Source organism: Haliotis cracherodii, unplaced genomic scaffold (genome assembly GCF_022045235.1).
Source record: "Haliotis cracherodii isolate W230 unplaced genomic scaffold, xgHalCrac1.p SCAF_18, whole genome shotgun sequence".
Taxonomy (NCBI): Eukaryota; Metazoa; Mollusca; class Gastropoda; order Lepetellida; family Haliotidae; genus Haliotis; species Haliotis cracherodii.
In genome coordinates, this window is record NW_027266273.1 from 6,284,950 (window position 1) to 6,308,885 (window position 23,936).

The 23,936-nt window shown below is 38.8% G+C and overlaps 1 protein-coding gene across 13 annotated transcripts in view; it reads right to left on the bottom strand.

Moving 5' to 3' along the window:
- Positions 1-23,936, bottom strand: part of LOC139465708 (sodium-driven chloride bicarbonate exchanger-like) — a 139,368-nt gene that overhangs the window by 45,803 nt on the left and 69,629 nt on the right. For 12 of the 13 annotated variants that reach the window (XM_071247517.1, XM_071247516.1, XM_071247526.1 and 9 more), the window contains one exon: positions 4,835-5,043. In XM_071247517.1, coding sequence (XP_071103618.1) covers positions 4,835-4,946 — 112 coding nt within the window. In that variant the 5' untranslated portion in view covers positions 4,947-5,043. Of the gene's footprint in view, positions 1-4,834; positions 5,044-13,660; positions 13,681-23,936 lie in introns of those variants that run through there. The other variant, XM_071247522.1, reaches the window with a different exon arrangement.

Consider the following 23,936-nt stretch of genomic DNA (forward strand, 5'->3'; position numbering starts at 1 on the left):
ATTTTGTGCAAATCTGAGCTCTAAAACCAATAAGTTTCTTCAATTCCGAGGTATTTCAACATTGCATTCACTACAACAATGTATTCTTCTTCCTATCTATTTGTCCTGTTATCAATAAAGTACTAATCACCTCTACAAAGTCATGACATTAGCTGTAACAATACAAACATGAAAATCTTAATTTCAGTTTGAGAATATTGCTTCAGCCTTGGTGCTGAATATTGATAAATCCCTGAATTGTGTTGTTATGTACACAAATACTGGTTTGATATATCTTGTATTTCTTCTCAACATGCAGCAATTTGAAGCAGTAAGAAATGAGTGGAATTTCATTTTCAGCATTTCACCAAGTATGCATAAACACAACTCTAAAGGAGCACTATACTCACAAGTGGCTCGTTGGGTACAGTTGGAGTGAGTGAGTCAGTTGGGTTTTACACCACGGTGAACAGTATTTTAGTTATTTCACGTCGTGTCAGCTTGATGTGGGACGAAGGCCCAAAGTGATGCAGGTTTCAGCTTGTTACTGCTACGGTGAAATCCCCAAACAGGGGTCTTTAGCGGACAAATGTGTAGAAACATAATCAGGGCAAACCGGGATTTGATCATAAGTTTCTAGCACTCGAAAGGGATGCAACTCTGCCCAACTCAGCGACAGTCGAAACCATTAGACTATCCCGCCGCCTCAACACCATCAGTGTTTGAAAATTATGGGGGTCCTTGGGTCTTTGGAAAACGCTCCTGAAGTATTTGACCAACATCGTGGTAAAGTGGATAAGGTGTCTGCCTGGAGAGCAGCATGTTGGTGGTTAGATGTCCGTCTGTCTCATAGCAAAAGACTTAAAGGATGGTACTTATTGTTACCGTGTCTGGTTCGTGGCATGAAGAGGTTAAAGCAAGGACTGGTCGGCTCGGTGTGAGTATACTGTGTCTGAGTGGGGTATCCAAGTTAAACTGTGGCATGGTATCTCAGCTAGCTAACACTATAAAAGCTGGACAAATTTGGACTAGTACAAGCAGCCTTAGCAACCGTGTTTCTTGTATACAGTTGGAGGATTTACCGGCCTTCAAAGCCACACAGTCCTTATCATCAAAACTATTTAAAAAGTTTAGCTATTGATAAATTCATACATGCTTTCCTTTTTCCCCCAGGTATATGCATGTAAATTTGTGTAAGTATCACGCATCATTCACAGGTGCTGCGTGCATAAATGTGTCAAACAGTCAATGACTTTCAGGACACATCTACAGTCAGCTGTAAACATGTACACATGTTTGCAAGTTTTGAAATTCCTTGTACATGTGTAATCGAGTGTCAATGGCATGGTCAGAGTCATTGCTGAGATGAAATAAGTTCCTGGTGCCTTAATGTGAGGTGAAATTTGGTTTAACGTTGTGTCCAAGATTATTCCACTTATATAGCGATGTGCATGCACATGTGTGTGTGTGTGTGGCTGCTTATACTAGTCCGGACTGATGCCGATTTATAATGCTAGCTCACGGAGATACAGTGCCACAGTTTAACATGAATAACATGGCCACCCGATCCTGTTAGTCGCCTCTTACGACAAGCATAGTTGCCTTTTACGGCGGGAGACACTGTATGAAAGTCGGATCTTGCAGAAGTCGTGGAATTCTTACAATTTTATATATCCCTATATGGTAACGAACATGCTTAAAACGAACTAACAGATATAATGAACTTATGGTACTCCAAAGGTATGTACCTCATATTTATACTGACAACAGTACAACAACTAGCTACAGAATGGAAACAAATAAATAAAAATGAGAGAAGATGCACTTTTGTAACATCATCGTAGTTAAATTCACAACAAAGTGATTTGAATGACATGATTATTAGATGAGAAACGCTGTTAAAGCTACCCCTGTAGGTCAGTCATAGTGACTTTCATAATACAATTACTTCAACTACACCTGCTTAGGCCTGCCAGAAACACATGGGTTTGAATCTTGATTCACCTCGATCATGTTTCTGGGTTTCTCACCACCAAAGTGATAAATGTTTAATCACTTCAAGCTCACACACCGTGATATAACAGAAATATTGCTTAAGAAAAACCAACTCACTCACTCAAGTACAGGATGGATGCTATGGACAAAAGTAATTCTACCTCTCTCTGAAAGAGATGTAGAAGACTAGAGTATCTAATCGCTGCCTGCCCCTTATCTAATGTTCAGTAATATTTCAAGCAAACAAGGAACTCTGCCTTCTAGATGGGATACGACACCATGGGCAAAATATCACAAAATATCTGTGATTCTAAACAATTTTTAACACATTCCTATGTCTTGGTTAGAGCAAGTGAGCAACTAAGCAATTTTCACACTTGATAGCAACAGTCTGAACATATTCTATTCATGGCCAGGCGAACCAGTGGTTGATAGCTTGTGCAACAATCCATGCCTGTCATGCCGTCTGCTCAACAATCCATGGCATTCATGCCACAATGAGCAAAGTAACAGGTTGTAAGCAATAGATTTTAGTACTTGACTTTGTTGTATTAGATACGGGGTACTCATTCTGCACCCAAATTTCAGTAAAATGCTGGCTTAAGATTTTGTCTGTCAGATACTCCTTTTGAGATATCTTCTGTGAAGATCCTGGTTAGGCGATGACCTGGATAGGGTGGTCAGACTCCATGATTTGGTTGATGCATGTCATTTAATCCAATTGCTCATGATGTAAATTACTGGATTGCCTGGTCTAGACTGAATTGTATTTTACTGAAGAATTGAGGCCACTTTGTAAGGACAGCATGTCACATGACTAGCAATAGATAGCATCGCTGGAGAATCGTGGACTGGAATATGGACAAAGCCTCAGTAATAACACCAGGAGTAGGTGATAGGTGATACCATACAGCAGAGCACACTACACAACATATGTTGCATATGTGCCCATGTATTGCTGCGTTCTATCAAAATGTGAAATATGAGGAAAGGGGTAAATGGGATGACACAGCATCTGTTTGATTTTGGGGCCCTGAACAGTATTTCCGTTATAATGTGTCCCAGCATGAAGCACTGCTGGTTGTAGACAGTACCAGCTTAGAGTGACCCACTGTATCAAGTATGGTGTTGAGAAATCATAGATCTTATGTGCAGTGAATTGAGATTTAAACCCACCAGCAGATTCTGGCCAGGCTAAGGGACATAACGGAGAATTGCAACAACCCCTGGGCCACGTGGCCCCTGCTATTGTTGGCCTTCAAGGTTGATTTGAACTGTATTTAAGTAATACCAAGTCAACGATCACCACATTAGTGAAACCCACAAGCATGAGGTGCAGACAAACCAAGGATCATAATCGGAGCAAATCAGTGAGCCTAGAACAACCGGACACAACTTTGAGCTATCCTGGACCTTCGACGTACACAAATCAATGTGTTTCAGAAGTAATGCTAAACATGTACTAGTCTGAAGCCGGAGACTCATAAAATTCTCTTCGGTCTAGAACGCTCGATGAGTTATAGTCTAATAACTTGAAAATCTACAGAAAATAGCTGTGATGTTAGACAAGCTCTGGGAAGAAAACTGAAAAATATAAAGAAAGTCTTTCCTTTCTTGAAAGTATAAACTGACAAAGTGAGCGAGTGTTGTTTTATGTCACTTTTAATGGGAAATCAAACCCAAGTAATCAGCTGATGAGCAAATGCTTGAACCACTTGAGTATCCCACTACCCCTAAAGAACAAAAAAAATGCAGCAAGACCTTAAACTTAGCAACGCACAAGCTCCCAGTCACAGCTGTACACCACAATTTGCTCTGTCATGTGCTTTAACTCACATTTCTGAATAAGACATGAAACACTCCTCCACTCTCCTAAAGCTTCCCTCAATGCAAGTACAAGTCAGCTGAATGGAAATTTCATTTTTGAAAGATTGCCCAGATGTTGTGATTAATCCAGGTGAGTACTTGACGAAAATATTCTGTGCTGAAAGTCCTGTCTCCTTCCAACCAAGCAGACACAAGCAATCACCATTCATCTCTTATCAGACATACGAGGAACAATGAACTTGTGTCCTGGGACTCTCAGCTCTATCCTGCCACAAGATGCAACTGAAATTAAAAGACCAGACTACCCAAAGGACATGGCACTGCTGTCCTCCGATGAAGATCAGACTTGTCTGCAAATTCCTGTAGCATTGTTTACTGATGTATTTGATGTAATTAAGGATGTCTCTCTAAAGCATAAATCTGTTTCAAAATGTTTAATACTTCCCTTTCCATACTTCATGGCAGCAATTTATCTTTGTGTCAAGTCATGTTCTTTCTTGACTACATATACAATGTTGAGGAGTTGGTAATTCATTTTTGTATGCCCTTTCATGAGTTTACAAGATGGAAAAGTGATTAAACTATTTTCAGGCTGCTCCTGGCCACATGTTACAACAACATTTGTGATTGTTATTTAAACTAAGCTATTTTCAGAAACAAAACATCTTTTTACAGATATTTTCCAAGATGGCTGCCAGTGGCTATGTTTGTTACCAAGAACAGCTCATTTAGTTCATGGCCTTGACCTTTGAAGTCAGTGACATATATTCAGATGTTTCATAACTTGACGTAATGACCTTGACTAACTGGAAATATGCCCCAAAATACATAGAGATCATGTATGCAATTTTATTTGTAGTTATCAGAGAGAAAAGTTAAATGTTCTCAAGCTCAAAATGACCTTGACTTTTGATATAGCAGACGAGCGAAATTCTAAACATAGAAGTGCACATGGTGCAAGAAACATATACATAAAAAAAAGAAATAGCTAATACTTTCAAAATCACTCTCTAGTTTCAAAGTATAGACTGACCTGAGAGTTCAGCGTCACTAGGGGCATGTGACCGGACAAATGACCCCCAGTCTCGAACTGGCATGGAGCCATCGATCTGTTCTCCGCTGAGGCGTACAGGGGCTTGCGACATGTTGATGTGTCGAGATGTGTTGGTATGTGTCAGGATAGATTGTGACTAGAAGCTATAACACATCATAAGCTTCACTATCTGCTGTCAAAGTCTGCACCTGGAACAAAAAACATTAATATTTTAGTTCATCTGCTGGGAAGAAATACACTTGCACTTAACCATCGACATGTTGTTTTCACACCACTTTTATCTGTATTCCAGCAACTTCTGGCTGGAACACTAATGGGCTTCACATATTGTACCTATGTAGTGAATCAATCTCTGGCCTTCAATATGAAGAACGCCCTCTAGCTGTCAGAACGTATGGGGTTACGAACTCCTCAGATATTACATAATAAGTATGCTATCTGTAATTGTAACGATAATCTTGTCACAATTTGAAATAAACACTGATAACATGAAATCCGTCACAAATGACTATTTTATTTAGTTATTTCATTTCTGAGAAATGCAAACTTGGTACTCTGAACTCTAAACTTGGTTTAACATCCTTCTGAACAGTACTTCACACTGTGTCAGCTTAACGCGGGAGGAAAGCCTGAATAGATGTAGGTCTAGACATTCAAGCGCGTGTGTATGATGCTGACAGACCAAGAATCAATCAGAGGGATTCCGATGTCAAATCCACAACCACTGAGCTCTGGCCTTCCAAAGGGACACAACTCTGCACAGCGAATTAGAGCACCTTCTGACTGACTTAAATACTCATGGGTCATGCAACCCATTTCCAATGGATGAAAAACAGCACCAAGAAACCGGTATTGATCATAAATGGAACGGTTTGGGGTTTTTTCATGGACAATAGGTCACTGACCCAAACTTTTCATTATGAAGAACTGTCCAATGTACATTTCATATGCTGCACATCATGTAGAATCAGGCCTAAGTCTGATATACAAGTTGACTTAAAGTTTGGCAACTCTTAAATAATCACCCGTGATAGATGGACAACACAAGATATGTGCTGGCAAAGTAAGTGAAATTGGATCAATAAAACATGGCTTTAGCTCTTCACAGTAACATAGGGGCTCATTGGTAGAAATGAGAAAACTGTCAACATTTGTCCCTGATCAAAGCACTATCTATATTAGGCAGTCATTTTGACGGTCGAATAGTCATTTTGATTCTCGATTACAAGAAGTATGAGGTACTGCAACCCATAATTGTTATTGGTGGCAATAGTCCACAATAAGTGGCACTACTCCAGATTTAGTGGCTCTACAGCAGAACTGCATCAGTAAAAACGTAAAAAGAAATGAGAACAATGCACTGGTACAAGCATTGAGGACACATACAGTGTTACTGACAAGAGCGTGGTGTAGAAATGGTGACCTTCAAGGTAAAGTCACCTTCAAGAGAATGGGAAAATACTTCCACAACAACTGTGCGTGTATTCAACAGAACAGTGAAATACCCTGTGACTGTTGCAAGCCTGTAATGAACGTCTGTCTGTGTCACCCAGATGTACTGATGTCGGATCTGTACAACATATCCCAACATAAGCCTTGCTAGCAAATGAGATTTAAGAATCTCAACACTGACAATGAGAACAATCAAAACTATTCTCACCAAAGTGGAAAGCTGATCAGCTAAACATTCAAAAGGCTAACATTTCTGTAAAATCCTCCTAGATCCTCTGAACACATTGGAGAATTCAGACTTACATCTGACGAATGTGTGTATTCAAATCCCACTGAAACATGACAGTGCCATTTCTAACTGTCAGAGGGCCAACTGAAAGTATCATACGACCCTTTGTCAATGTCAAAGGACACAAACAAGCCGAAAGCAATATGTGGTATCAAAGTCAGTGGAAATGCTTCAAATATTCCCCTCTTGTTTTTATCCATTCTGGCCTAGCTTGTAAATCATCACGAGGACCAATGTTATCAGCATTACACTCAGGAACCAGTGATCAGCTCCGCGCCTACATGGGCACACAGCAATCAATAATACTGGGCAAAAGCTCATCTATGGCAAACTCAGGCCTCGGTGTGTTACTTGGAGGTGTAATCGCCTTATATTAAACATTAATTCTTCCTTGACTTGATGAAAAATACTAAGCCGTATTTGGAAGAGCTTCAGGAATTCATCTTTTGCTGAAGTGCTGGCAATACAGAAGTAACCACAAAATTCCCTGAACTAGACATGTATAATTTTGTTCTTATACTGTACCACTTCTGCCATACTTTTACAGTTGAAAAAAGTTCGATACAAATATGCTTCTAAACATTTTCATTTTGTGAAGAAAAGAAATCATGTCAAATGAGACAGAATTATATGTATATTTAATACTGCTTTTTTACTAAATGCTTTGAATGAATATAAACAAAATAGACAATCTTTCTAACAACTTAAAACCAATAAACATTCACGCAAAGACTCTTTTAATGGAAGAAAGGAAAGTGTTTTTACCTACATTTGTTTCTGTGATAAACAAACAGTACTTCCACTCACACCTCACAGTTGGTACTACCTGACCACTTAAGATGTTTGAAGTTGTCTAGCATCAACACCTACCCTACAACTCACAGTTGTAAATTCCGTATTATTTAACAGAACGTCACTTGGATCTGAACACTAATGGGTCAAGTGGTCCAGAGTCCGGGAAAATCACGGTCCATTCCTGGCTTCAGCAAATTGCGCTGGAGGCCCTAACATTCACGAAAAGTTCTTTCCGATGTCAATGTTTTGTTCCCTGGCAATCTAAAGCACTGATGTTCCAGTGACTATTACAATATCTAACAGTGGTTGTTATATTGATTGATTACCAACTGTTACAGCAAGTTTATTACAATGATTTTCAATGAACGCGACAAAAAAAGCAAATGAAAACTGAAGGTCTGTTTAAGGAATTGACATTTAATTATTCGATTATTTAATACCACCAAGACTTACTACCTAGCTTACCAGAGTAGTCAAAGCACCATGGGTTTCATATGCAGGTAATACATGCAAGGAGAAGTTTGAAAGTTCATCAGCAATATCTGATGAGTTGAATGATGACAACTGGAGCGGACTAAATCACTTTTATAATTTCACGTATCTGGCCTAGATTAGTTCAACAGTTACAAGCTAGTAGAAATTTCATTTTTTGAAGGATATTCATTTATGCTATTAGGAGAGCTACATACAATTCACAATTATCTTAGGTCATCCCTAAACTAAAAAAAACCAAAAATATACAGTGGTCATGAAAATGAATACAAAAGCAAGAGAACTATGAATCATTCACTAAGAACACACACAAATAAATTGACTGCCAAAAATAAAACTTTTGTAAACTGTGAATCTCCTATTTTTGCCATTCTATCATGGCTGAAATAGATGTAGAACTCACAAGGAGATATACACAAACACACTCTCTCTAAATTACCTATAAAAGAGGTGTACACAGTGCCATGTATATTTGCTCATTTCTCCAGCCAGAGGCAGGCACAGACGTATGGCTGTACCAATTTGCCTCCCATGAAACGAGTCTACCAGTATGAAACAACACTAATTATAGCAATTCCACAATCGCATGTTGCCAATAAACAGTCTCCTGGTCCATAATTAATCAGACTGCAGGTATGAATCAGACGTCCGTCAGGACAACCTTCTGATATGCGTGTTCAAGAACCATGTGCCCAGCTATGAGTGTGTGAGGTTTAAAACTGCAGCAATATCACGGCATGGGTGCCAAGAGTCAAACCAGGTCTTCACATTGAAAGACTGAATCTTATACCACTGGGCTATCCATCTCCTTCATTATTGCCATCCACACAACTCAGGTAGGTGAGTGAGTGAGTGAGTGAGTGAGTGAGTGAGTGAGTGAGTGAGTGAGTGAGTGAGTGAGTGAGTGAGTGAGTGAGTGAGTGAGTGAGTGAGTGAGTGAGTGAGTGAGTGAGTGAGTGACTAGGTTAGTGGGTGGGTGGGTGGGTATGGGTGGTTTTTGTGTATGGTTTTATGCCGCTTTGAGCAATATTCCAGCAATATCACGGCGGGGGACACCAGAAATGGGCTTCACACATTGTGTCCATGTAGAAAATCAAACCCAAGTCTTCAGAGTGATGAGCAAACGCTTTAGCCACTAGGCTAACCCCCCAAACCCCCACCCCACCTCCGAGTGAATGAGTGAGTGAATGAGTTTACAATCTATGTCAAAGGTAGAACAAGATATATGTAATCAGTGCACCATAGCAGTGGATCAATGGCTTTCCTGTGGTCACCTATACAAACTACACTGTCTACACAACAGGCCACCTGTTCCTAACCTATCAGATGCATCTGACAACAGTCTGGCAGCCAGGATCTCTTCTGTCCTAGAACTCCCATGTGGACTTCAAGGATAGTGCATGTTGAAATGACATGTGTGATGAGATTATTCACTCAATGTATGAGGAAAATTTGAAAATTACCACCCTTTTCAAAATAAACAACATCCAACAACCCAGCTTCCATCCAAGACAAGTACTAAAAATTTTATAAATGATCTTAATCAATGTTTGTCTTTCAATAGCAGGAAGAATATTAGGTATTCGACCACACACTCAAAGCAATCTGCTCATATTAAACATGTTAAAAGGTATCCATTAGCGAATGGAAATTTCAACAGTTTACCAATCACATATTATCATCATATGGTCAAATGATGCAAAACATGTCACAAAAGAAATACCAGATTTTTTGCCAATATCACCCATTGTTTCCACTTTTACATTTATGAAACATGAAAGGTTTGCATTGCGACATCACATGTTACAACAACATTAGAAACACATCAGCACACATCAGCACACAACATATCTCATGCACTTCTTTGATAGGCATTTAGAAGTTGGAGTACTAAGTAAGGATAAGAATTTATGGATGAATAACTTCTTCATTACAATTAAGAGCGATGTTTCGGTGTAGATTCTAACACCGTTATCAAGCAACATCATTTGTCCATCTGATGCACTAACAAACATTTTACACTTTGACCACTCCCAACACAAACAGCATTACTACACTACACCTGACTAAAACAAGAAGTTCCATGTCAAGTGCATAGAATAATTTTACAAAACAATCTTAATAGTGAAAAGCAGCAGCAATTTCAATCAAAATCCATCCAACTTATTTACCAATCCGAGAAACTGATAATAAAAACTGACATTAATTATTAATATTGTTGGACTATCTTTCCCCTTTCTTGCTTCCTGGTAAAAGCTGTAATCACCTTGTCACAAAATCAAACTCATCATATAATTTTGACACATTTTACTTACATGTACTTTAAAATTTGTAACCTTGATCACAAACCCGACAGAAACATTCCTCAGCCAATGTGCTCCTCCAGGCTCGTGAAGGTGATACAACATTGTGATGATCAACACTGGTCTCATGTGAGACCTGATTTAAAGGAGGACCTCTTCAAGCATTTGAACCCCCAGCGTGTTTTGTTAGAACCAGCGGCATGTCACTCTGAGGTCCACGTGATATTGTTGCAAGTCTGCATGGCCATCCATCAATGCACATGTGCATGTCAAACGAGTATCACGTTGCCTCACATATGATGACCTCAAATACACAGAGCTGATATTTGAGGAGACAGATCATCTATTATTTGCCCAAAATGAAATTACTAATGCAGTACCTACAGAACACAGTCTACTAGATTTTGGGCTGGCTATTGATATAGATTATAGATATCGATAATCGCTAACAAAATATCAATCTATGATTGATAAATATTGGAGAAGCAACTTTGAGCAAAATATGTAAGAAAGTCCCAACAGAAATCATCATATTTCACGCCACTGGTGAGCAGTGACACATTTATGCATAGATTACGTTGTGGATAACAAAAACAGTTGCTTTCCGTCTTCGACAATTAACATTATTGACAATAATAATTCTGGTTTGGTAAGTCTTAACTTTATTTCTTCACAATAGTTTATATAAAGTTATTATCAATTACAACTATTGCATATCGATGATATTTATACATCATTAATATTTCTTCCCATCAACAATACTTCCTATTATTGATATTTTTCGCCAGCCCTAACTAGACAATACACATTTCATTACCACCATCTAAAATGGTGTTTTGTAAAATTACAGGGTCAAATTTAATTGGCTTAGGAATAATCTGCCCATTTGACTACAACGGTCTGCATCTAAAGATAGAATCTCATGCTATAACCTTTGGTAGATTAAACAAATAATGATACATATTTTAACATGAAAATCTACTGAATATGTCCAGTGACGAGATTAAGATAGTCATTATGTTGACCCACTATGAGAAGGACCCATGAAAATACCTACTTTTAATACACCACTAAGAAGGAATCCTTGTTTCAGTTTAAACAGAAAAAGAAAAGTTCCAATTGATTTGATAAGAGGCAAAGACCATTTCCATAGCCATAGGAAATCTAGACTAAAAGCACTGAGAGTCCATTGTACGAATCAGACTACATCATAAGCATGTGTTTATGAAAACACTATCAAATAGCGATGATACCACGTGCTTGCAAAACGGTGAAAGTATCCTACCCCACCAGTGGCACCCATCACAAACACATGGAAAGGCAAGTCAATTGTTCACATAAATAGTGAGTGAGTTGGGTTTAACGCCGCTTTTAACATTATTCCAGTTATATCATGGCGTGTCAGCTTAACGTGGGAGGAAAGCCCGAAGTGATGCAGGTCTCAGACGTTTACCACTTCGGTGAAACCCACGAGCACGGGTATGGTGCTGACAAACCTAGAAACATAATCGGGGCGAACCGGGATTCGAACCCACAAGTTCACATAAATATATGGTACAAGTCAAAAAAGGGAATTCTATCGGACATCATTTCTGTCACTGAAATTTGGAAATGTCCAGATATCTACCATAAAACTTCCTGAAATCTGAGGCTTTGAATGTTAAATGATGCTTCTGTTTCAGTATTTGGGTGAAGCAACATTATGGATAACTTTGTTATACATACATAACATTTCAGCTCACTTCTTGCCTGTTTATCAGGTGAATGACAGGGTGGGGTAAGACGAATATATATACACACGTACAAGTGAAGCCATTTGTGACAAGATTGACGTGACACACTTAAGAGGGAATTGATGGACTTATTTCAGGAGAGTGGGTACAAGGTAATTTGTCTATACAATAGATCAAATGAGTTGATAAGTAGATTAACAATAAATGTCCCATGCAAGATATGAGTGAGCGGGTATGGTCTTACGCTGTTTCAGCAATATTCCAGCAATGTCACAGTGGAGGAACACCAGAAAAGGACTTCACACATTGTACCCATGTTGGGAATCAAAATCGGGTCTCCAGCGTGAAGAATGAACCCTTTAATGACTAGGCTACCCTACCGCCCCTGCAAGATATGAGTAAATGTTGGTTTAAACTACAGCTATATAACAGTAGCAAAACTGGACAAGAAAATACAACCTGTGAACCTAGGATTAATAACAGTTTTCAATTTTGACAGGCCTCGAAATAAAGTGCTTTGACTATAGAAATTTACTTTTGACTACCACTAGGTTGATGTAACTCAAAAGCAGATAATTATGGAAGACTGGTTAAAAAAATGAATATATTTGTAACCATGTGCAATAATGTTTTGATCATCCTTATTAAAATATGACTAACCTCAACTGTTTATCAATGTATTCATTTAAAATATTTATGACGTTTTACAACCGGGAATAATTGATAACTGAAATATTTTTAAGGCTATTAAGCAGATTTGCATTAGATAACTAAATCATGTTTTCCTTATTCTCTTTAGAGTGGGCCATAAAAAGAACCTTCTAATACCTGTGCAGAGTGGGGAGGTAGCCCAGTGGTTAAAGCCTTCTCTCATCACCTGAAGCCCTGGGTTTGATTCCTCACATGGCTACATGTGTGAAGCCCAGTCTCATGTAGCTCCAATGCTTGGATACATGCCAGAATGTTGCGAGTACCTGTGCAACTGCACAAAACCACATCTACACCCGTGTTAACCTTTGGAACACCAGCCTTGACCTTGGGGCAAGTAGGGAATTACTGCCACATGCTGTCATGCTTAAACTGGCCATGAGGGCCGCAGATATTCCGCTGTAGGCTGTCCGAGATAATTTGTAGCAAGTCAATGACTTCTTAAACACATCAGCCAATAGGAAACAATCACACTGAAGTGAAAGTCGATGATAGCGAGGGTCTTGCTAAAGATGGCAAATTCATTAAACACTGTTTACAAACAACACATATCTATGCATAGTAGTTTGCAGATATGCAAACAGAAGACAGACTTCGCAAGATTCTAACACAAATGACACCAAAAAAGTATCTATGTAATCAATCTAAATCTTCCATGAACTATTTTGTCAGTACAGGCTTTGAAATCAAATGGTTTCCAATAATTTTACGACAACAGACTTAAAACCTTATTTAAACCCCACCACCTGTTGTTTAAAATCCTTCATGCACCGGATAACACATCTGCATATGAATGCACATGCATGTGTGCACACAAACTGACGATCTGATAAAGTAATTGTTCGAAATGATAGGAAAATCCCAAACCGTCTGATACTTCTGTTTTTCAATTACGCGTATTACATAACATCAACTCATTAGTGAATTACTTTACGTGCACCAACTCCTATAAGACCCTGTTATCAAACAAGGTAATTATCTGCAACCAGCCAATAGGATCTGGAAAAGGTTACCCTCCAAGCCCGTGGTGTACCTTCATGTGCAGTCGCCATGGATATACATCAGTCAGCTTTATGCCAGCCTATTGATTGCCAAGAGTCTGAGGCCAACTGATTGGAAATAGTCTTCCCCCATTACTATCAAGCCAAACACCCAATGAAATTCCATGTAACAATGCTTATACACAGCCTTTGCTCATTAACCCTTCCTGATGAGTGGAGTCTGATAATTAACCCTTTCCCCATCAACAGACTAAAAGGAATACCACCAGTGCAAGTTAACCCTTTCGATCTCAATAAAGGAACCTTGTCTAAAGTCACTACTGTATCTTTGCAGTCTCACAGTTAACCGTAATCATCTTTGTAGAGATCCATTACAAACAATCACTGCAAACTCACACTTAAATCTATTACAAACCAATCACTGCAACCTCACCGTTAACCCTACCCATACATGAAGTGATCCGAAATACAAACCAATCACTGCAACCACACAGTTAACCCTACCCTTACATGAAGTGATCTGAAATACATACCAATCGCTGAAACCTCACAGTTAACCTGTATGTAGAAATCTGTCACACAAACCATCATTGCAAACTCAGTTAACCCTATCCACGTAGAAAGTAACATTATTCCAGTTATATCACGGCGTGTCAGCTTTATGTGGGAGGAAAGCCTGAAATGATGCAGGTCTCAGACGTTTACCACTTCAGTGAAACACACGAGCACGGGTATGGTGCTGACAAACCTAGAAACATAATCGGGGCGAACCAGGATTCGAACCCGCAATCATAGGTTTCTGGCGTGCCCAAGGGACGCAACTCTGTACAGCAAATCGCGGCGCCTTAGACAACTGGGCCACCCGTGCCCCCCTATCCACGTAGAGATAAAAAATACAAGCCAATCACTGCAACCTCGCATTACCCCCCATATCTCAGTGGAGCTCTATTACAAACTACCATTGCAGCCTTGCAGTTAACCCTACCAATGTGGGACTCCATTACTTAACATAACTGCAATCCTTTTCATGTCAGAGCTTGCTGTTAAATCCAGAACTTGTAACAGCCTGGTAGTTAACCCTTTCCATTTCAGCAATTCAACTGGTAATTGACAAAAATATCTTGTCTGGAAGACACCAGCATAGGCATATCACTGCCAAACATTAATTTAAATTCATTTCCCAACATATATTTAAATATTTGTTTTTGGACAAAGGTATGAATACATCATTTGAATTTAGCTACTGTACTGTGAAACATTACTCAGATTGAGAGATCAACAAACATGAAGCTTATACGCTTTCATACAAAGGGACCTCAATTATATGAGATGATTTTGTTGGGAATCTATTTTCAAGCATTTTTTTGAGCTCACCTAAACTATTTTGCAGCTGTGATCTCAGCAAGTATACATTTAAGTGAAATATTTAACAAGCCACAACTATTGTATGGGACATTTAATGAACATAATAATATCAAACGACAGTTTCTCAGGAATATTAACATCTAAATATATTAAATAGTTTATGCACAACAAAAAGTCAATAAAATATTTCATGACCATAATTTCCTCTCGTATAACCATGTTGACGATGTACTAATGATCTTGGAAAATATCATATGCATGATATGGCACTAAGTTGATCCTAAAACCCACCAATAATGTGAGGTGCTAATTAAATTATTTAAACAATAATGACATCGTCACACTATTTATGTTGTAGTTGATTCTGAGCCAGCACTTCACTGGCCATTCTAAATATGCAATTTGACAAGTAAAACTGAATTATAGATCATTATGCAAAATTATACAGAAATGACACATCAACCCATACATAGTTTAATTTGGAGAATCACTTGAATCTGTTGATTCCTAAAATAAAATCAACAGATTCTCATGATTTCTCAATTATGGAACTTACTGAATGTACAGTGTCTTTGTGTCATGTTTTCTGACAGATCCAAGCTGTTGGAACAGAACCATACACTGTCAAGTCACTGTTGTACTTGATGTTACATGTATGACACACTTTTCAAAGTCAGTGAGTGAGTGAGAGAGTTGGGTTTAACGCCGCTTTTAACATTATTCCAGTTATATCATGGCGTGTCAGCTAATGTGGGAGGAAAGCCCGAAGTGATGCAGGTCTCAGACGTTTACCACTTCGGTGAAACCCACGAGCACGGGTATGGTGCTGACAAACCTAGAAACATAATTTGGGCGAACCGGGATTCGAACCCACAATCATAGGTTTCTGGCAAGCCCAAGGGACGCAACTCTGCACAGCGAATCGCGGCGCCTTAGGCGACTGGGCCACCCGTGCCCCCTTTCAGAGTCAGAGATGTTTTTCATTGACTTACTTATTTCATAATCCCTGTCATTGTATCAACATCACATCCTCACCTAGTTCCAACATGCATGGTGAAAGGGTTAAGTTATCCTCAAATGACCTTGCTGTTGGCCTCATGGCAGTGTAGGGGTTAATCCAAGCTCAATGATCCTCGACACATGAACTTAGTCCTGAAGGCTAATTTGGCTTAGAGACCAATGTGCGAGAACAGCATTAACTGAAGAATGATCTTGTTAAACCTCTTTGCTTATTCCAACAGTCCCCAGCTAACAAGCCTATAGATAAATGACGTAATCCTATCAATGGTTACTATCCCCTGGCTTGATTATGCCATATGATGATGCTACCATACATCATCAGAACCACCACGTGTTGCTTCCTGGTGCCAGGCCATGAAGGCCAGGTGCATCCTGATAAAGTCTCATTAAAACGGCACAATTTATTCTCCTGTGTTTTACTTCCATGAGATGAGGAGGAAAGTAGTGTGATGGAAAAACTAATTGCGATAGAAATAGATCTGAATTTGCAGAGTGGGGAAAGGTGGGTGTGTGTGAAGCTGATGAGGTTGTTTATTGGGCAGGTGACAGCCATTTTAAGCTGGATGAAACACAAGTTGACCATTTTTTTCAGCATCCACATCAAGTCAGTGAGTGAGCTGTTGCACATATTCGCAGTTAAACCGTCTTCACTAATGTTGTAAACTTTACATTGAAATCAAGCTGAAATACTGTCTGATATCTTTATCTATAGGTGAAACAATTATCTCAGTGAAACTTGATTTCTATATAATTTCTATATTCCTACAAAAGGGATACTAGTGAGTGAGTGAGTGAGTGAGTGAGTGAGTGAGTGAGTGAGTGAGTGAGTGAGTGAGTGAGTGAGTGAGAATTTGGGTGGGTTAATGAGGATTGTTTTAATCTTCTTATAACAATAAACATTCTAGTAGTAACACAGGGCACATGTTAGTAATAGACCCTGAGTTTTCGGCTACCACTAGGCTACCTCACAGCCCCTGAATAATGAACAGTATTCAACGCTGTGTCAGCTTAATGCGGGAGGCAAGCACTAAATGATGCAGGTTACTGATGTTTATCACTAAAGTGAAACCCAAAAGCATACCAAGGATCTAACTGAATAATGATAACACAATATGATGAGATGACTGCAAGTGACTCAAGGAACTGGCTTCACAAAAGACACCATATGGGAATCAAACCAGTCACTTTATGTGACAGGCAAACACACAACGCACTGCCCCAACTCACCATGACCTTACATAAACGAATACTGTATTCGACGTAATAAGTGCCCCGCTCTAATAAGCGCCCACGGCGATATTTGCTCATATATTGGTAAGTGAACAATCCCAATATGCACCCTTCCGATTGATGAATGTACACAAGACTTATTTTTTCATGTATAATACGCACTCGTGTGTTATATCACCCTTAATTATGGGCAATTAAATTCTTGAAAAATATATCTGTGGTATGAAAACATTTCAGGCTGTTAGAATAAACCATGAAATTTACGATCTTTCAACTCAAAATAATATTCCCCCTAATAATAAAGCGCCCCCTATTTCTAATTTTGAGAGCGCCATGGGCGCTTATTACGTTGAATATGGCCTTTTGATCCAACAGCCTTAACACTATATGAAGAATTCTTCCAAAATTCAAATATGTTAAGCTGTTTGGTCAAGAGACTATGAAAGGACAGATTATTCCCCATGAATACTTTGTGTTGTTCATGGTCATTCATATGTCTACCACTGCAGTAACTCAATTTAAACACATGACAAATTGGCGAACTGTGACTGGAATCACATTCCATAACTGTTTCTACCAGAACCTTATCACCTACATCCAGGTGCAAAAACTCTTATAATATACATGATAATAGCAGATGATCACCTTCCTGAAGAAAAAGACTGATCACCAAGAATATTATTTCTTAATGTTAGCACTTCTAGGTCAAGAATTTTCTAAATCAATAACAAAAGATGAAGAGAGAAACATTTTCCGGTAAGGATATGTCCATCCATGAACTATTCCCGATAATGAGACTGCCAAGGTGATATGATCGGCTATCGACTCATGTTCTATATACAGCACAAGTTATTATGTCTGGGTCGAAAGTATCAGAATAATAATACCAAGCATAATCAGCAATATATAACTTCGCTGGAAGAAAGAAGTATTGATTGAACGTGAAAATTCCTTTAATCCAATCTTGCCAGATCGTGGCCCAATAGCAGCCTTATGTCATCTGCACATTGTAAACCTCAGCTTATACCGGCATAAATATAAAACAGGGAATACTGACATAAACTTGATTAGTGAAACTACATGATGAAAGAGGAAGTTCTTCTGAGGAAAGAAACTAGAAAACTAAGAAAGATTTTTCAAGTATATCTTGACTGATGAAACGATAATGTGTAGGCATGCTGTGAGTTACTGCCCCAGAAACATCTTACTTAAATAGTAGAGGCTATTCCTGCTTTTGGTTATTTTGTTTAATGCCACACGCTCTGCAAAATGATCCAAATTTGTGATGGCAGCCTGTATATATTCAAGTCTGGACCACACAACCTAGTGATTGATATTATGAGCAACGATCCACACCATCAGGTTATGATGACAAGCAATCATCCAAGTCACCGATCGTGATAACCCCATCCAATAAGACACCACTTAGGACAAGCATAACATTGCTATCTATTCTGAACAAGAATCCCCATGGGGGAATATTGCCTTGTATTTAGAACTGGCCGACTATGCAAACCACATATTAACTATGCAGTGTGACAAGATGATTAAGATTTGGCCCAGAAAAATCTCATCTATAGTAAGGTGTAAGGTGCCCCAAAAACCTCTACTCTTGACTGATAAACCTAGAAACAATTAGGGCAAACTAGGATTCAAAAGCCATGATCACAGGTTCCTATCATGCTTCAGGGAGGCAACTCTGCACCTCAGATGACTGGGTCACCTGTCCTCCAACCACCCCTGGGAGCTTTCCTGACCTAGAACCGTACAAGAGTCAACACATGACGCCAACAGCCGACTTATTCAACGGAAGATAAATTTAACATCAGATAAAAACCCTACAATAAACAGGTTTGATTTACCTTTTTTCAGTCCAAGTTGTGGCTCAAGTAGGCTCAGGACAGATCGACAACTGACACAGGTTATTTTTTTATGTGCCCATGAAACAGACTTCAATGGTTTTTCAACACTGACACACTTAACTTTCAGTTTTTCCATAACGCTGAACATTTACCAATTCTTTGATGTGTAGGAGCAGGAGACATCAAAGTAAGTAAAAAGCTGCCTGTTGATGGTATCTGGTTAATCATTGGAAAGATTGACAGATATGTTGTACCACTAACAACACGTAAAATATTTCAACACAGTTCTACCATAAACATGAAATATTAACAAGCTGGTCTCTCTGATACAGATGCAAGAAACTGAGTGAGTGAGTGAGTGAGTGAGTGAGTGAGTGAGTGAGTGAGCCAAATTTGAATAAAACTCTTATGATATTTCAGATGACAAGCAGTCAATGTTCTAGAAAATGAACAAATCTGAAACATTCTTAAACTCATGTTTTGCATTTGTCTAGCAATGTTGCCATGGACACAATAATGTTTTGTGGCATTAGTCCTATTGATCACCTAAAAAAAACAATATTTGTGAAACCTTACTCCATATCTAATCTCCCCCATAGTATATTACAAAATATTTGAAACAATGAGCTTGTGCTTTCTGTACTTGAAAGCAGTTTCACGTAATCCATGACCTTCAGGATGTATGACCAGTGACTGTTTATAACAATCCCCAAGACACACAGAAATGCTGCACCTAGATCTCTTGTTAATGGTGGCATTGTATACGGGCTATTAATTATCATTAATAGTCGAGCACAGCTGGTTACCCGCCAGTCATGTTTCATAAGTATCAAACACATTTCCGGGAAGAATCTGATGGCAGACTAAGTGCTGTAATCACTGAGGTACATCACAACAAATGGCAATTCCTGATCAATAAAGTTACAAGTAAAGCATGTTATGGGTTAAAATCCAGAAGAAATAAAATATTTTCTACATCAAAAAATGATAATAAAGAGTCAGGCAGAGAAGGTCAATCCAATGTAGATAAATGTCCAGGGAAACAGCTGTCTTGTTCTGAATTTCATCATATTCATAAAGAATGGTATATTTAGCCTTGAGGGGTAAGAAAGCCGAAGTACCACTTAAAATGAACAGGAAAATCCATATTTCAAACTGGAAATGACGGTTCATAAAGTATTCCTTGTGAGAACAAGATTAGCATCTCAGCATCCCTAGGATGGACTTTGTTTTGATTGTAATTAATGGATGAGGTGAGTTGTAAGGAGATTCTCCAGCAGTTGCTAATGGATACCCTGGCACAGTTCCTGCTATAGGCACTCTTCAAAGTGTTTACCAATAAAAATGATCATCAATATTCACCAGCTATCCTAAACGACACGATTCCCTCTTCATGCCTTTACCACATGCAATGTCTGTGGTGATCCCCAAAACACAATCAGTGTAAATCTGGTATTCGCACCTGAGGTCATAGCTTTCTTGAGCAGGGATGCCACTCAGCACAGCAAATTGCAACACCCTAAAAAACTATGCCAATATGCCTCCTCTTGAATTTGAAATCCCCGCAAGAAGATACAGAAGTCAGCACACACCTGAGCAGGTGATGTATTTAAACTTGATTGTTTATATCAGTTTTATGTCATTATACATAAGCAGAAAAACATGTTTCACACATAAGAAAATGTATAGTCTTAGCAAAAGAAATGGTATCTTACCCTGTATCAAAATAATCCAGTTTATAGACTTTTATACATGACATTCCTAAAATATAGACCAATGGAATCAGAGTTATAACTGATACTTCTTCCTTTATCTGTCTGACAATATTGATTTAAATATATCAAAAAGCAAGGCCCGTAACTTTACTAATGTATGAACCAATCAATCCAATTTCAGAACTACATATAATAAGTCATTATGACAGCTATAGTACAACAACAATATCTGACTGAAATGATGCAGTCTAGCAATGAAGGAACAACTATATGCCATTACAGTGACATGCCGGCTGGTCCTTGAACCACAAGCTCACCAATCTTATCACACAGGAAAGGAATAAGGCAACCTCCCCACAATTACAAATCATTATGTCCTACCTCACCTGCAGGTAAAACTCTCCTTCTGAAGCGGAAGACAATTACACTGCTAGTAGCATCGGTCTAGACTAAGCAAATCAATGGCGAACTACACACTGGCATATCAAGCATCATGGACTGCATCATCTGGAGTCTGAACTAGGGTTCCTTCCCATGCCACTAAGATGAGACATGAACCGTTTTCACACAGGTGTTCTCCCCTCGTCTATCAGTGTGACAGGTAAATCCAGGTGTCTCATAATGCCAGCTTTCAACATGCTTACATGATCATGAACTCCTACAAAGGCCTAAAGACAAGAAAACTATGGCTTTTGGCAATAGTCATCTTGTAGACATATTCCTGTAATGTATTTGTGGAGGTCACTTTCCCCCCCTAACAACAATTATACACTCACTATACAGATATGACCTTGTCAATTCATTCAGTGAGTGAGTTTGGTATAACGCCGCTTTGAACAGTATTTCAAGTGTATCACAGAGTGGAGGCTTAATGTGGGAAGGAGACTCACACTGATGCATTCACCACTTAGCATGGGTATGGTGCTGAAACTTAGAAGTATATTCAGGGTTAATCTGGGAATCAAACCCATAACCATAGGCTCCCAACACGCCCAAGGGACACAACTTTACACAACAAAATTTTCGCAGTCCTGAGTGAGTGAGTGAGTGAGTGAGTGAGTGAGGTTTTACGCCGCTTTTAGCAATATTCCAGCAATATCACGGCAGGGGTACACCAGAAATGGGCTTCACACATTGTACCCATGTTGGGAATCGAACCCGGGTCTTCTGCGTGACGAGCTAACGCTTTAACCACTAGGCTACCCGACCGCCCCCGCAGTCCTGAGATGACAGAGACACCCATGCTCCAGTCCCTTCATTGACGTCAGTTAATGCCTGTACTTCATACTGTAGTTTAATCAAATTATAGTGTTTCCTGGTTAATAACATTGTTAGCATCTGCCAATATTTTGGAAAAGTAAACATTTTTTAGTCTACATGCTCAAAATTGTATCTTGGCATCATTGCAGCAGCTTTTAGTGTTAAAATATGAACTATTATCAGCTATTTAACTAAACCTAAAACAATAGGCTCAGGCTTCAAACTAGTTGCTCAAATTGCAGTCAATATTTGACTAGTTTGACCATATAGTTATTAATCTTGACCATTACTAAGACACAAATTTGAATACATTCTATGCGACTAAATAGCCTTTTAATTTAAGTTAAAATAACTACCCTATGAGATAACTGATATGCTTGATTAGGACATTGTTCTAACAGTTCAAAATACAGAGTGTTCTGATTGTTAGTGTCACCATGGTAACAAATATGGTTTTATACATTTTCTTTTTTAAATTAAATAACACACTATAAGGAATGAAATCAATATTTCTCATCAAATGGAAGCTTTTATTTGATTCTATTTCTTCAGTTGTTTCTCTGAATCTCTAAGGAAAGGTGACCTAAGCTGTTGGTATTAGCTGAAAATTTTCCCTCTGATATAGACACACGCTGTCATACCTAAAAAATATTTCCGCATTTTTCCTGCATACTGAAAAACAGAGAAAAAATATTTTCACTTCCACTTACAGGGCACTGAAGTTGTAGAGTCCTTTTAAATAATCTCTGCCATGAATTCTGTCATTCCTCAGAGAATCAGCAAAGGCTTGGTTTCCTAAACCCAGCAGCTATCTTTCTGAAATGTTTTTATTCTTCAAGGATGTCAAACCTTTACACATTTACTCAAAGTACGACGGCAATCCCATGTGGTGTTTCAAGATATTCTGTCCTCACATTCTTCTCAAACTGGAAACGTAATACGTCCCTTCTTTAAAGAATCTTTGACACAAATTTTTCCAAGACTATAAACGACAGTGAAAATCGATATTTTGATCAACGTGTTTGTAAAAGCATGGGTACAGCAAACATAAATATTGTTCCTGAAGATCTTAATTTCAGCTGAACTGATTTTCTTAGCTTACATGCACATAGCACACAAGGCCTTATTCCTTCTTGTCTTGGTTTACTGATATGCCAACTTTTAAAGTAGGTGAGTGAGTTGGGTTCAAAGATGCTTTAAACAGTATTCTAGTTATATCGTTATATCACGGCGTTAAACAAAAAAGCAAACCAAAACCCTGGTGGTGGAACACTACCATCGCTCTGATCATCTATCACCATCAGTGAGTGAGTGAGTGAGTGAGTATGGTTTTACGCCGCTTTTAGCAATATTCCAGCAATATCACAGCAGGGGACACCAGAAATGGGCTTCACACATTGTACCCATGTCGGGAATCGAACCCGGGACTTCGGCGTGACGAGGAAACGCTTTAACCACCAGGCTACCCGACTGCTCCTCTATCACCATCAGAACTCCTGCAATGTTGCATTACCCTATCTATCTTCGTTCCACTGGCTTCTAAGTCCAATATTAAAAAAACAAAGAGGACAAAGTTATCAATATCCCCCGCAACAGCAAATACTTACTTACTTACTTACTTACGTTTGGAGATTTAACGTGCGCTTTCCGACTGGAGCGTATTTCGCACACGATACTTATGGATAAATTTATGACACTTGTTGCCATAGAAACAAAAAACAATTTAATTTGTACAAAATCCAAAACAATCAAAAGGCACCAGTTCACCACTACACCTATCTATGTGCCAAGTTTGGTGAAGAAATATTGTATGGTTTTCAAGATATGCTCAGGAAACAAGCTTACAGCCATTTCCA